The following is a 14,919-nucleotide window of genomic DNA, read 5'->3' as shown; positions in this document are numbered from 1 at the left end:
TCGCTTACCCCCCCCCCCCCCCTAGTCATTCAGGAGCGGTCCCGTGGCCAGGTAGTCCCCGGTGTACTGCACAGACAGACGACCACAACACACCTCACGCCCCATCACTCGAGTTCCTCCTTCGCTTACCACCCCCCCCCCCCCAGTCGTTCAGGAGCGGTCCCGTGGCCAGGTAGTCCCCGGTGTACTGCACAGACAGACGACCACAACACACCTCACGCCCCATCACTCGAGTTCCTCCTTCGCTTACCCCCCCCCCCCCCTAGTCGTTCAGGAGCGGTCCCGTGGCCAGGTAGTCCCCCGGTGTACTGCACAGACAGACGACCACAACGCACCTCACGCCCCATCACTCGAGTTCCTCCTTCGCTTACCCCCCCCCCCCCCCTAGTCGTTCAGGAGCGGTCCCGTGGCCAGGTAGTCCCCGGTGTACTGCACAGACAGACGACCACAACACACCTCACGCCCCATCACTCGAGTTCCTCCTTCGCTTACCCCCCCCCCCCCACCCCAGTCGTTCAGAAGCGGTCCCGTGGCCAGGTAGTCCCCGGTGTACTGCACAGACAGACGACCACAACACACCTCACGCCCCATCACTCGAGTTCCTCCTTCGCTTACCCCCCCCCCCCCTAGTCGTTCAGGAGCGGTCCCGTGGCCAGGTAGTCCCCGGTGTACTGCACAGACAGACGACCACAACACACCTCACGCCCCATCACTCGAGTTCCCTCCTTCGCTTACCCCCCCCCCCCCCCCCCTAGTCGTTCAGGAGCGGTCCCGTGGCCAGGTAGTCCCCGGTGTACTGCACAGACAGACGACCACAACGCACCTCACGCCCCATCACTCGAGTTCCTCCTTCGCTTTACCCCCCCCCCCCCCCTAGTCGTTCAGGAGCGGTCCCGTGGCCAGGTAGTCCCCGGTGTACTGCACAGACAGACGACCACAACACACCTCACGCCCCATCACTCGAGTTCCTCCTTCGCTTACCACCCCCCCCCCCCCCTAGTCGTTCAGGAGCGGTCCCGTGGCCAGGTAGTCCCCGGTGTACTGCACAGACAGACGACCACAACACACCTCACGCCCCATCACTCGAGTTCCTCCTTCGCTTACCCCCCCCCCCCCTAGTCGTTCAGGAGCGGTCCCGTGGCCAGGTAGTCCCCGGTGTACTGCACAGACAGACGACCACAACGCACCTCACGCCCCATCACTCGAGTTCCTCCTTCGCTTACCCCCCCCCCCCACCCCTAGTCGTTCAGGAGCGGTCCCGTGGCCAGGTAGTCCCCGGTGTACTGCACAGACAGACGACCACAACACACCTCACGCCCCATCACTCGAGTTCCTCCTTCGCTTACCCCCCCCCCCCCCACCCCAGTCGTTCAGAAGCGGTCCCGTGGCCAGTAGTCCCCGGTGTACTGCACAGACAGACGACCACAACACACCTCACGCCCCCATCACTCGAGTTCCTCCTTCGCTTACCCCCCCCCCCCCTAGTCGTTCAGGAGCGGTCCCGTGGCCAGGTAGTCCCCGGTGTACCTGCACAGACAGACGCCACCACAACACACCTCACGCCCCATCACTCGAGTTCCCTCCCTTCGCCTCCCCCCCCCCCCCCCCCCCCCCCCCCCCCTAGTCGTTCAGGAGCGGTCCCGTGGCCAGGTAGTCCCCGGTGTACTGCACAGACAGACGACCACAACGCACACTCACGCCCCATCACTCGAGTTCCTCCTTCGCTTACCCCCCCCCCCCCCCTAGTCGTTCAGGAGCGGTCCCGTGGCCAGGTAGTCCCCGGTGTACTGCACAGACAGACGACCACAACACACCTCACGCCCCCATCACTCGAGTTCCTCCTTCGCTTACCCCCCCCCCCCCCCCCCCCCTAGTCGTTCAGGAGCGGTCCCGTGGCCAGGTAGTCCCCGGTGTACTGCACAGACAGACGACCACAACGCACCTCACGCCCCCATCACTCGAGTTCCTCCTTCGCTTACCCCCCCCCCCCCCCCCTAGTCGTTCAGGAGCGGTCCCGTGGCCAGGTAGTCCCCGGTGTACTGCACAGACAGACGACCACAACACACCTCACGCCCCATCACTCGAGTTCCTCCTTCGCTTACCCCCCCCCCCACCCCAGTCGTTCAGAAGCGGTCCCGTGGCCAGGTAGTCCCCGGTGTACTGCACAGACAGACATCCACAACACACTCTCACACCCCATCACTCGAGTTCCTCCTTCGCTTACCCCCCCCCCCCCCTTCAGTCGTTCATGAGCGGTCCCCGTGGCCAGGTAGTCCCCGGTGTACTGCACAGACAGACGACCACAACACACCTCACGCCCACCATCACTCGAGTTCCTCCTTCGCTTACCCCCCCCCCCACCCCAGTCGTTCAGAAGCGGTCCCGTGGCCAGGTAGTCCCCGGTGTACTGCACAGACAGACGACCACAACACACCTACACCCCATCACTCGAGTTCCTCCTTCGCTTACCCCCCCCCCCCCCCCTCCCCTGTCGTTCAGGAGCGGTCCCGTGGCCAGGTAGTCCCCCGGTGTACTGCACAGACAGACGACCACAACGCACCTCACGCCCCATCACTCGAGTTCCTCCTTCGCTTACCCCCCCCCCCCACCGCAGTCGTTCAGAAGCGGTCCCGTGGCCAGGTAGTCCCCGGTGTACTGCACAGACAGACACGACCACAACACACCTCACGCCCCATCACTCGAGTTCCTCCTTCGCTTACCCCCCCCCCCCCCGGCCGTTCAGAAGCGGTCCCGTGGCCAGGTAGTCCCCGGTGTACTGCACAGACAGACGACCACAACGCACCTCACGCCCCATCACTCGAGTTCCTCCTTCGCTTACCCCCCCCCCCCCCCCAGTCGTTCAGAAGCGGTCCCGTGGCCAGGTAGTCCCCGGTGTACTGCACAGACAGACGACCACAACACACCTCACGCCCCATCACTCGAGTTCCTCCTTCGCTTACCCCCCCCCCCCCCCCCCCCGGCCGTTCAGAAGCGGTCCCGTGGCCAGGTAGTCCCCGGTGTACTGCACAGACAGACGACCACAACACACCTCACGCCCCATCACTCGAGTTCCTCCTTCGCTTACCCCCCCCCCCCCCCCCGGCCGTTCAGGAGCGGTCCCGTGGCCAGGTAGTCCCCCGGTGTACTGCACAGACAGACGACCACAACACACCTCACGCCCCCATCACTCGAGTTCCTCCTTCGCTTACCCCCCCCCCCCCCCCAGTCGTTCAGAAGCGGTCCCGTGGCAGGTAGTCCCCGGTGTACTGCACAGACAGACGACCACAACGCACCTCACGCCCCATCACTCGAGTTCCTCCTTCGCTTACCCCCCCCCCCCCCCCCCAGTCGTTCAGAAGCGTCCCGTGGCCAGGTAGTCCCCGGTGTACTGCACAGACAGACGACCACAACACACCTCACGCCCCATCACTCGAGTTCCTCCTTCGCTTACCCCCCCCCCCCCCGGCCGTTCAGGAGCGGTCCCGTGGCCAGGTAGTCCCCGGTGTACTGCACAGACAGACGACCACAACACACCTCACGCCCCTCACTCGAGTTCCTCCTTCGCTTACCCCCCCCCCCCCCCAGTCGTTCAGAAGCGGTCCCGTGGCCAGGTAGTCCCCGGTGTACTGCACAGACAGACGACCACAACACACCTCACGCCCCATCACTCGAGTTCCTCCTTCGCTTACCCCCCCCCCCCCCCCCCCCGGCCGTTCAGAAGCGGTCCCGTGGCCAGGTAGTCCCCGGTGTACTGCACAGACAGACGACCACAACACACCTCACGCCCCATCACTCGAGTTCCTCCTTCGCTTACCACCCCCCCCCCCCCCCCCCCCAGTCGTTCAGGAGCGGTCCCGTGGCCAGGTAGTCCCCGGTGTACTGCACAGACAGACAACCACAACACACCTCACGCCCCATCACTCGAGTTCCTCCTTCGCTTACCCCCCCCCCCCCCCCCCCTAGTCGTTCAGGAGCGGTCCCGTGGCCAGGTAGTCCCCGGTGTACTGCACAGACAGACGACCACAACACACCTACACCCCCATCACTCGAGTTCCTCCGGCCCTTCCCCCCCCCTCCAGTCGTTCAGGAGCGGTCCCGTGGCCAGGTAGTCCCCGGTGTACTGCACAGACAGACGACCACAACACACCTCACGCCCCATCACTCGAGTTCCTCCTTCGCTTACCCCCCCCCCCCCCCCCCCCAGTCGTTCAGGAGCGGTCCCGTGGCCAGGTAGTCCCCGGTGTACTGCACAGACAGACGACCACAACACACCTACACCCCATCACTCGAGTTCCTCCTTCGCTTACCCCCCCCCCCCCTAGTCGTTCAGGAGCGGTCCCGTGGCCAGGTAGTCCCCGGTGTACTGCACAGACAGACATCCACAACACACCTCACACCCCGTGTTACTCGAGTTCCTCCTTCGCTTACCCCCCCCCCCCCCCCTAGTCGTTCAGAAGCGGTCCCGTGGCCAGGTAGTCCCCGGTGTACTGCACAGACAGACGACCACAACACACCTCACGCCCCCATCACTCGAGTTCCTCCTTCGCTTACCCCCCCCCCCCCCCCCCAGTCGTTCAGGAGCGGTCCCGTGGCCAGGTAGTCCCCGGTGTACTGCACAGACAGACGACCACAACACACCTACACCCCATCACTCGAGTTCCTCCTTCGCTTACCCCCCCCCCCCCCCCTAGTCGTTCAGGAGCGGTCCCGTGGCCAGGTAGTCCCCGGTGTACTGCACAGACAGACGACCACAACACACCTCACGCCCCATCACTCGAGTTCCTCCTTCGCTTACCCCCCCCCCCCCCCCCCGGCCGTTCAGAAGCGGTCCCGTGGCCAGGTAGTCCCCGGTGTACTGCACAGACAGACGACCACAACACACCTCACGCCCCATCACTCGAGTTTCCTCCTTCGCTTACCCCCCCCCCCCCCCCCCCCAGTCGTTCAGGAGCGGTCCCGTGGCCAGGTAGTCCCCCGGTGTACTGCACAGACAGACGACCACAACACACCTACACCCCATCACTCGAGTTCCTCCTTCGCTTACCCCCCCCCCCCCTAGTCGTTCAGGAGCGGTCCCGTGGCCAGGTAGTCCCCCGGTGTACTGCACAGACAGACATCCACAACACACCTCACACCCCGTGTTACTCGAGTTCCTCCTTCGCTTACCCCCCCCCCCCCCCCCCCTAGTCGTTCAGGAGCGGTCCCGTGGCCAGGTAGTCCCCGGTGTACTGCACAGACAGACGACCACAACACACCTCACACCCCGTGTTACTCGAGTTCCTCCGGCCCTTCCCCCCCCACGAGACAGGAGCGACCAGTCACTGCGAGGCTGCCCACGATGAGTTGAGCGTCCTCGCCTCTCTGCGACAGAGCGCAGCTGCAGGGAAGGCTCAGCAAGTCATACTTCTTTAGGTGCGTTTAGAAATTCTTTAGAGCAGTGGTTCCCAAACTTTTTTTTATCAGCTGGCGACCCACCTTTCCTCAGGCCTATAGGAATACCTCCACGGTCTATCGGTCCATGGTGGAGTAATAAACCTTAAAAACTAAAAAAAGCTTGGGACTCCCTGATTTTAACAACACATTTTGAAACTTTTATAGGTAGTATGAACCATGTAAAAACAAAAGTCAAAACTAATATACTACTATTTAGGCCGACCGTAACACACACACCTGGCGGGGGTGGGTCCTCATAACTAGCCTCGGGCGGTCAGAACTCTTGATCAGTCTGTGAAAGGTTTGACATGTAAACCAGCAATCAACTTCAGTACCAGAAACAGAAAAGTCTGAACCGTAAAGGTTTTTCAAGTGAAAACTTCTTTAGCCGCGTTGGGCGATTTTTGGTAGGGGCGAAACTTATGGGTTCGTGTCACCGACATGCCAGTGAAATGTTGCGCCAGACTGGCGAATCGCAGCGGCCTGTGTACATGTATACGCATATATACACTAATACATTGTATATACTTGACTGTATCATGTGCGTGTTGGACACTTTTTTGGATGGTGTAAAATCTTGTGAGTTCGCGTCACAGACATGCTGTAGTGGCAGTGAGTGAAGTTAATTTGACCATGTGAATACAAGACCTAGGTCTGACATCACTGGGGTAAGTCATAGCTAGGTAATGAATTTTTACGTAATTTTTACATACCACTGACATCTGTTGTGACAAAAAAAAATGATGTCAGGATAAATGATATCATGCTGACATCGTACTGATATAATACCAAAAACATTTTCTTACGTACATAGGGCATAGAAACGATGTCATATTACACATTTAAAAATAATGTTTTAAGTTTTCACTTCTGTTGGCAGTCCCCATGACTGGCTATTTTTTTTCTTTCAATTTGTTGCATGTGAAGTTAGTTGTACGGTATGTACTTATTTACAGCCCAGATTGGTTTTCATCCCATATTACAAGTGTTTTTTTTTGTTCCTACAAAAATGTTTCAAGAGCGAATTATTTTTTTATAGTTCGTTGTAGATCTGCAGAAACCAGCCTGACGATCGAATGAACCGCGAGATGTTAAGGCCCCCGCCTACCCGGCCACACACACGGTGTGCAGAGCTTCAGGAAAAACAACGCGATTTCAAAACTACTCAAGATATCCGAGTCGGGTCTGCTCACGAAAAGCATTTAAGAGTTCGCTGAGAACCGAAAAGAACTTTTGTTTTCGGATTAAGTTTTTGAACTGCATTTTGAGAAGAGTTGAAATGGCTAAAACGCATGTTTTCAGAGTCAATTTTAGGCGTAAAACAACTGGTATAGATTCGTGAAAGCACTTAATGGACTTGCATTACACCTTTATCTTCATTTCTCCGCAGTATTATAATGTTACGGTCACCGCTCAGATCTCACAGTTATCCTGTGACGACGAGAAGACTGCGCGCCAGTCCAGAGGAGACACCGCGCTAGAAGCACCAGCGAGCGTCGCGCTTATCATCCCGCCTAACTGACACACTCACACCCCTGACAAGGCGGGCCCCTTAAGTTCCCTGGACTCTGGCGCCAGAAGAGGAATACACACATTGATGTTATTGAAGTAGAGTCCCACGGTGATGTTCTCCATCTTGGTCGTGCTGTTGTAGGAGGCCGAGACGTCGCCCACCCTGGTCACGTTGCTGGCCCCGCTGACGGAGCCGTTATTCAAGTACAGTTTGTACGTGACGAACAGCTGGAACAGGTTCGAGCATCGTCAAGCCACACCCGGCGAATGCACTGGAAAAATCTTACAATGGTCATGTTGCTGCACATGAAATGCAAGTATTAACATGTATTAACATATTATCTTTGAAATATTTGTGCAATGGGACTGCATGACTTGATGTAAGCTTTTGGACATACGCCTTTGCTAAGCACATGTATGTCTGTAGAAGAAAACTACAAAAAACCCAAAAGACAAAAACACAAATTAAGCAAAAAAATTGCTGTTGTCAACAGGATATAAACACCACATAATATTATAACATGTGCTTAGCAATGGCGTATGTCCAAAAGCATACATAAAGCCATGTATTAACATATGAAACTGCATGAGAAGTTTACTGTACAAACAAATCTCCTTATAAATTCTTAAGAATACACTAAACCTTCTATCAAATCACTTTAAATAACTTTCTTATTAATTCCTATTTATTATAATATTTTTTATTTATATTGATGTTTATTATAAAATACTAGATATAAGGATGTTAGGTATAATTAATAAGAAATATAATGTGACCAAATTAATCTACAAAAATGATGTGCTACTTAAGATGTCATAGAAATAGGGTCTTTGGAAAAAAAATGTCTTACATTACGAAAAAGTTTTATTTATTTTTAACTCTATTAAACTAAAAAGAACCATCACTTCTTTATAATAGCCGATAGCATACAAACGACCAATGAAATCGTTTCTTGTACATTTTGTAATGTTTTAATATGTCTTTATAAACCTTTGCAAATATTTCAGTAGCGAAATGCCTCACTTAACGTCAAATTTTCTGCTTGTAAGGAATTTACACATCACTTCAACCCCTTCCGATGATGTGTGAAGGATTGAACCACCCCAACATACACGACGTTTAAAACTCCAGCGATCATCAATGTCAGCAACTGCACATCAGCATAATGGTTGTTGTGTTTGGGAGTGAGTTGGTCGAATTCGCGTGTTTATAAAACTTTGTAATAACGCAGAAAGGCGCCGGCAACGACCTCGCATCAGAATCAAGCGTGCAAAGATTGGCGTGGCTAATGCCGCGGACTCACCACTTTGAAGTCATCCTCGATGTCGTCGAGATTGTACGGCTCGAGGCTGTAAGCCGACGGGGTTGTCCTTATGGACAGCAGCAGCGCATCTGCCAAGGCGTTGGCCTGGGTGACGTCGCTGGACGCAGCTGAGACCCTGCGACAGGAAACAACAGGCACTAGTGATGACATCAAACAACGACAAGCTGATCCCTTAAAGTCTAGTCTACAATAGCAATGTCCTAACCTGTGTCCTTAAGGACACTCGTCGGTGATTGGTCCACGTGACCCTCTGACGCCATGCGTCATGTGGGCGAAGGTCCGAACCTACTTTGTTCGAAGACATTCGTCAATTTGAACTTTTTGTCCCAACCTGTGTCCTTTGGTAGCGTATTGAACAGCAACAGAACACTAACGATATTCGAGTTTCCGGTTCCGTTTGCAAAACATGCACGAAAACAATAATAAAAAAAAACAATCGAAAGACATTTACTGCGCTCTGGTAACAACTTTAGAAATCAATAGTTTCGGACATAATACACTACAATTGTAGACAAAGCTATTTTCCGTGCGTCTTTGTGAGGTCATTCACATTCGGATAAGGACGCGGACCACGCACAGGTTAGGACAATTGTAGACGGGCCTTAACACACATCAGCAATAATCCTTCCTCCGCTATATTTACCACACAACTAATCTCCCCCTCACCATCCCACCAAAATTTTATTTTTCTGTGAAATTATTTTACGGATCTTTTAAATCTGTGGTTGTTGCGTAAAGGGGGTTGAGTCACAAATGGTTAAAAATGAGTTATTATCACAAGCAAGTTTGCGAAATTATTTTAAATTATTTTAAAACAATTAGTGAGTTTCCAAAAATCTAAATCAGTTAATAAAACTAAAAAAAAAAAAAAAATCTGACTTCAAGAAACCTGATTATTATCAATCGCGATTTCCTCAAAACTATGATTTTGGACTTAACCCCTATTTACGCAAAAAGCACAGAAATATCGTGGCCTAAAAATATCGATATTTTAATGTCTCGTTGAGAAAAAATTTTTTAACTTTATTTTAGGTTCACAAGTGATTCCTATATTGCTTCACGAGTATTTCGATGAATCTTCCGGCGGCAAGTATCGATCATGCTTGCCGGGCCTGCCACTTGGAGCGCGGCGAAGCGAGAGCTGCGCTGTCGTAACTTAGAAACACACTAGATGGAGTTTATGACAGTTCTAAGTTATGACTTTCTAAGTTATGATGTTTTCAAGTTATGTGTTTTAACATTGAGTTTCTAAGTAATGTATTAATAAGTAATGACAGTTCTAAGTTGTGTGTTTATAAGTGTTAGTTAAAAGTTATGATTTTCTAGGTTATGATGTTTACAAGTTGTGTGTCTTGTCATTGTGTGTTTATAACTTATGGAATTTTTAAGTCATGTATCTATAAACTGTTACTGTTATACCGTTTTTAATTTTTGTGTTTTGGTTTAGAATGTTTTTGAGGCACGTGTTTATAAGTTATCGCAGTTATAAATTATGTATTTCTATGGTAGTTCTATGTTATTATTTTCTGAGTTAGGATATTTCTAATTTACGTGTGTCTACATTACGATATTTCTAAGCTGTGTGTTTCTAAGGTGGGAAAGTTCTAAGTTATGACTATCTTAGTTATGATGTTACTAAGTTGTGTGCTACCAACTATGTGTTTCTAAGTTATATTCGTGAAAATTTACGACAGTTCTAAATTAGATGTTTTTAAGAGTTCTATGTGATGGGTGTTCTAAGTAGTGACTTTCCTATATACTTAGGGCTCCCGAGCGGCGGTGGCCAGGGGTATTGGTGCTCGGGTGGCCGAGGGTGTTGGTGCTCGGGTGGCCAAGGTTGTTGGTGCTCGGGTGGCCGAGGGTGTTGATTCTCGGGTGGCCGAAGGTGTTGGTGCTCGGGTGGCCGAGGGTGTTGGTGCTCGGGTGGCCGAGGGTGTTGGTGCTCGGGTGGCCGAGGGTGTTGATTCTCGGGTGGCCGAGGGTGTTGGTGCTCGGGTGGCCGAGGGTGTTGATTCTCGGGTGGCCGAGGGTGTTGGTGCTCGGGTGGCCGAGGGTGTTGGTGCTCGGGTGGCCGAGGGTGTTGGTGCTCGGGTGGCCGAGGGTGTTGGTGCTCGGGTGGCCGAGGGTGTTGGTGCTCGGGTGGCCGAGGGTGTTGATTCTCGGGTGGCCGAGGGTGTTGGTGCTCGGGTGGCCGAGGGTGTTGGTGCTCAGGTGGCCGATGGTGTTGGTGCTCGGGTGGTCGAGGTTGTTGGTGCTCGGGTGGCCAAGGGTGTTGGTGCTCGGGTGGCCGAGGGTGTTGGTGCTCGGGTGGCCGAGGGTGTTGGTGCTCGCGTGGTCGAGGGTGTTGGTGCTCAGGTGGCCGATGGTGTTGGTGCACGGGTGGTCGAGGGTGTTGGTGCTCGGGTGGCCAAGGGTGTTGGTGCTCGGGTGGCCGAGGGTGTTGGTGCTCGGGTGGCCGAGGGTGTTGGTGATCAGGTGGCCGATGGTGTTGGTGATCGGGTGGTCGAGGGTGTTGGTGCTCGGGTGGCCGAGGGTGTTGGTGCTCAGGTGGCCGAGGGTGTTGGTGCTCGGGTGGTCGAGGGTGTTGGTGCTCGGGTGGTCGAGGGTGTTGGTGCTCGGGTGGCCAAGGGTGTTGGTGCTCGGGTGGCCGAGGGTGTTGGTGCTCGGGTGGCCGAGGGTGTTGGTGCTCGGGTGGCCGAGGGTGTTGGTGCTCGGGTGGCCGAGGGTGTTGGTGCTCGGGTGGCCGAGGGTGTTGGTGCTCGGGTGGCCGAGGGTGTTGATTCTCGGGTGGCCGAGGGTGTTGGTGCTCGGGTGGCCGAGGGTGTTGGTGCTCAGGTGGCCGATGGTGTTGGTGCTCGGGTGGTCGAGGGTGTTGGTGCTCGGGTGGCCAAGGGTGTTGGTGCTCGGGTGGCCGAGGGTGTTGGTGCTCGGGTGGCCGAGGGTATTGGTGCTCGGGTGGCCGAGGGTGTTGGTGCTCGGGTGGCCGAGGGTGTTGGTGATCAGGTGGCCGAGGGTGTTGGTGCTCGCGTGGCCGAGGGTATTGGTGCTCGGGTGGCCGAGGGTGTTGGTGCTCGGGTGGCCGAGGGTGTTGGTGATCAGGTGGCCGATGGTGTTGGTGCTCGGGTGGTCGAGGGTGTTGGTGCTCGGGTGGCCGAGGGTGTTGGTGCTCAGGTGGCCGAGGGTGTTAGTGCTCGGGTGGTCGAGGGTTTTGGTGCTCGGGTGGTCGAGGGTGTTGGTGCTACGGTGGCCGAGGGTGTTGGTGCTCGGGTGGCCGAGGGTGTTGGTGCTCGGGTGGCCGAGGATGTTGGTTCTCGGGTGGCCGAGGGTGTTAGTTCTCGGGTGGCCGAGGGTGTTGGTGCTCGGGTGGCCGAGGGTGTTGGTTCTCGGGTGGCCGAGGGTGTTGGTGCTCGGGTGGCCGAGGGTGTTGGTGCTCGGGTGGCCGATGGTGTTGGTGCTCGGGTGGTCGAGGGTGTTGGTGCTCGGGTGGCCGAGGGTGTGGTTCTCGGGTGGCCGAGGGTGTTGGTGCTCAGGTGGCCGAGGGTGTTGGTGCTCGGGTGGCCGAGGGTGTTGGTGCTCGGGTGGCCGAGGGTGTTGGTGCTCAGGTGGCCGATGGTGTTGGTGCTCGGGTGGTTGAGGGTATTGGTGCTCAGGTGGCCGAGGGTGTTGGTGCTCGGGTGGCCGAGGGTGTCGGTGCTCAGGTGGCCGATGGTGTTGGTGCTCGGGTGGTGGAGGGTGTTGGTGCTCGGGTGGCCGAGGGTGTTGGTGCTCGGGTGGCCGAGGGTGTTGGTGCTCGGGTGGTCGAGGGTGTTGATTCTCGGGTGGCCGAGGGTGTTGGTGCTCAGGTGGCCGAGGGTGTTGGTGCTCGGGTGGTCGAGGGTGTTGGTGCTCGGGTGGTCGAGGGTGTTAGTGCTCGGGTGGCCGAGGGTGTTGGTGCTCGGGTGGTCGAGGGTGTTGGTGCTCGCGTGGCCGAGGGTGTTGGTGCTCAGGTGGCCGATGGTGTTGGTGCACGGGTGGACGAGGGTGTTGGTGCTCGGGTGGCCGAGGGTGTTGGTGCTCGGGTGGCCGAGGGTGTTGGTGCTCGGGTGGTCGAGGGTGTTGGTGCTCGGGTGGCCGAGGGTGTTGGTGCTCGGGTGGCCGAGGGTGTTGGTGCTCGGGTGGCCGAGGGTGTTGGTGCTCGGGTGGCCGAGGGTGTTGGTGCTCGGGTGGCCGAGGGTGTTGGTGCTCGGGTGGCCGAGGGTGTTGGTGCTCGGGTGGCCGAGGGTGTTGGTGCTCGGGTGGCCGAGGGTGTTGGTGCTCGGGTGGCCGAGGGTGTTGGTGCTCGGGTTGCCGAGGGTGTTGGTGCTCGGATGGTCGAGGGTGTTGGTGCTCGGGTGGCCGAGGGTGTTGGTGCTCGGGTGGCCGAGGGTGTTGGTGCTCGGGTGGCCGAGGGTATTGGTGCTCGGGTGGCCGAGGGTGTTGGTGCTCGGGTGGCCGAGGGTGTTTGTGCTCGGGTGGCCGAGGGTGTTGGTGCTCGGGTGGCCGAGGGTGTTGGTGCTCGGGTGGCCGAGGGTGTTGGTGCTCGGGTGGCCGAGGGTGTTGGTGCTCGGGTGGCCGAGGGTGTTGGTGCTCGGGTAGCCGACTGAGATGACATCGAGCACTACGACCAAGTCAGTCAGCGCCTTTCCGAGATTCCCACAACCGAGTCTGAGCAAGGACGGCACTTCAAGGAGAACTACTTCGCCAATTTTAGCGAGTTGTTCGTGATAAGTTCGCCGATTTTAGCGAGTGGACCGTGAAAAACAGTCTTTTTCTTTGATTATTATAAATTAAAAATTATAAGCACAAATTTAGTACCAAATACTTCAGTGGCAATCTTTATCTTGAAATTTTAACCCTAATTTCACGTTCCAAACAAGAGGAGCCAGCATATTTTACAATCTTTTTATCAAAACCGAAAAAACGTTAACATTTTAATACCAAAACACTGAATACCCTCGGAACTATCCAAAATAATTCTACCTAAATTAAAGTTGCTTTAAATATTTGCATTCAGTTTGTAGCTGCCTTTCCCTTCTTTTCTGTTCTGGAATAATAATATATCATATTCCTGCAGTTACAATAAAAAGTCAATTTAACAATCTGTACCCAAGTAAGATTGCTTGATAATATAATTTTTATCACCTAACTGGCAAAAAAAAGTAAAATTTATAATTATAGTTAAATTTTAAACTAAAATTGAGGAATCAACAGAAACTTTCATCATAACTTTCTTCCGTGAATTTTTAAAACAAGTATTGTTTAATTTGAGGACAAAAAAATTCAGTTCATGCTACCACAAATTAGAGAGTAATATATGAACACTTACCCAACATAATCTACCCGTTGGTGATAGTGTTTTGTTTGGTACATGACATAGTATGTAGAAGGATACTGAAAGGACAGTTACCGCACAGTATTTCTATCGTCACGTTTGACCAGCATACAAATTGTAAGAGATACAACTTTTTTTTTCTAGTAATATTTGATCGTTAGAAAAATCTAAACCTCCGCATACGACTGTGAGCAATTAATAACGATCAGGATTTTGAGTTTCAGCAGTCCAAGTATGTAGTTATCTTACCAAGGGAGGTCTTCTCTTCAAACGGGAAGTACAGCTTGTGACAACCTCTCCAAGAAAGCCCAGGATTGCGTAGACTAGCCTGCTGGGGGGATGGCAAGGGGCTGAAGGAAGGAGGCGGTGAGGTGTAGAGCTGACCTTGAAGGAGCCGTACCTGCGATGGAGCAGTCCTGAAGACAGGACTGCGGTGGCTAGCCTGCTGGGGGGGGGGGGGGGGATGGCAAGTGGTTGAAGGGAGGAGGCGGTGAGGTGTTGAGCTGACCTTGAAGGAGCCGTACCTGCGATGGAGCAGTCCTGAAGACAGGACTGCGGTGGCTAGCCTGCTGGGGGGGGGGGGGGGGGGGATGGCAAGTGGTTGAAGGGAGGAGGCGGTGAGGTGTTGAGCTGACCTTGAAGGAGCCGTACCTGCGATGGAGCAGTCCCGAGGACAGGACCCCGGCGGCCACCAGCAGGAGGGCGAAGGACGTCATGGTCGCTGAAGAGTGGGAGAACGCAAGCACTAGTGCAGGGCTCTGGTGGGACCGAGGCAGCCTATATACGGGCCGGTGCATCTCGGCGCTGTTTGATCAGGTGCTGCCCCCTGCAGCTGTGTCCTCGCTTCGGAGCAGACCTCGTGTCTGGTCGGCGAGTCACAAGTGTCTTCATCTCCGCGAGGGTTACTGTCACACGTGCGCCTCTTGTCCACAGAGACACCAGTCACTGTCTATGTTTGTTCAGGGGCGCAACAACAGGGGGGGCAAGGGTATTTCCCCCCCTTCTTCCTGAAACCTTGAAGCGGGGGCAAACGGGGGCAAAGAAAGTGCTGTGTAATGAATTTTTAGATAATAAAACTGCTTAAATAGCACCATTTCCACCTTGAAATACAACTTTTCCCGGGGGAGGACCCCCGGACCCCCCACTTCAATAGGTTGGATCGATGATTCTTTATGAAAACGTATATTGCCCCCCTTTGGAAATTTAGTTGTTGCGCTCCTGGGTTTGTTAACCCAGCAGTAGAGGTCCGTAGTAACTGTGATTGTGGACAATCTATGACTGACGTAGATGGACAACAAT

General features: G+C 54.6%; 1 protein-coding gene across 1 annotated transcript in view; it reads right to left on the bottom strand.

Moving 5' to 3' along the window:
• The window catches only part of LOC134536249 (uncharacterized), an 18,904-nt gene extending 4,522 nt beyond the window's left edge, over positions 1 to 14,382 (bottom strand). Inside the window, exons 1-3 of the mRNA XM_063375944.1 lie at positions 14,272 to 14,382; positions 8,250 to 8,385; positions 7,027 to 7,173 (exon numbers count right to left, since the gene is read on the bottom strand). Of these exons, the coding sequence (XP_063232014.1) occupies positions 7,027 to 7,173; positions 8,250 to 8,385; positions 14,272 to 14,336 (348 nt within the window). The 5' untranslated portion in view covers positions 14,337 to 14,382. The remainder of the gene's footprint in view (positions 1 to 7,026; positions 7,174 to 8,249; positions 8,386 to 14,271) is intronic.
• Between the last annotated feature and the right edge of the window lie 537 nt (positions 14,383 to 14,919).

The sequence above is a fragment of the Bacillus rossius genome, chromosome 10 (assembly GCF_032445375.1).
Source record: "Bacillus rossius redtenbacheri isolate Brsri chromosome 10, Brsri_v3, whole genome shotgun sequence".
In the NCBI taxonomy this organism is placed as follows: Eukaryota; Metazoa; Arthropoda; class Insecta; order Phasmatodea; family Bacillidae; genus Bacillus; species Bacillus rossius.
Note: the sequence above shows the minus strand (reverse complement) of the source record. Positions and strands in the feature narration are given on the sequence as shown.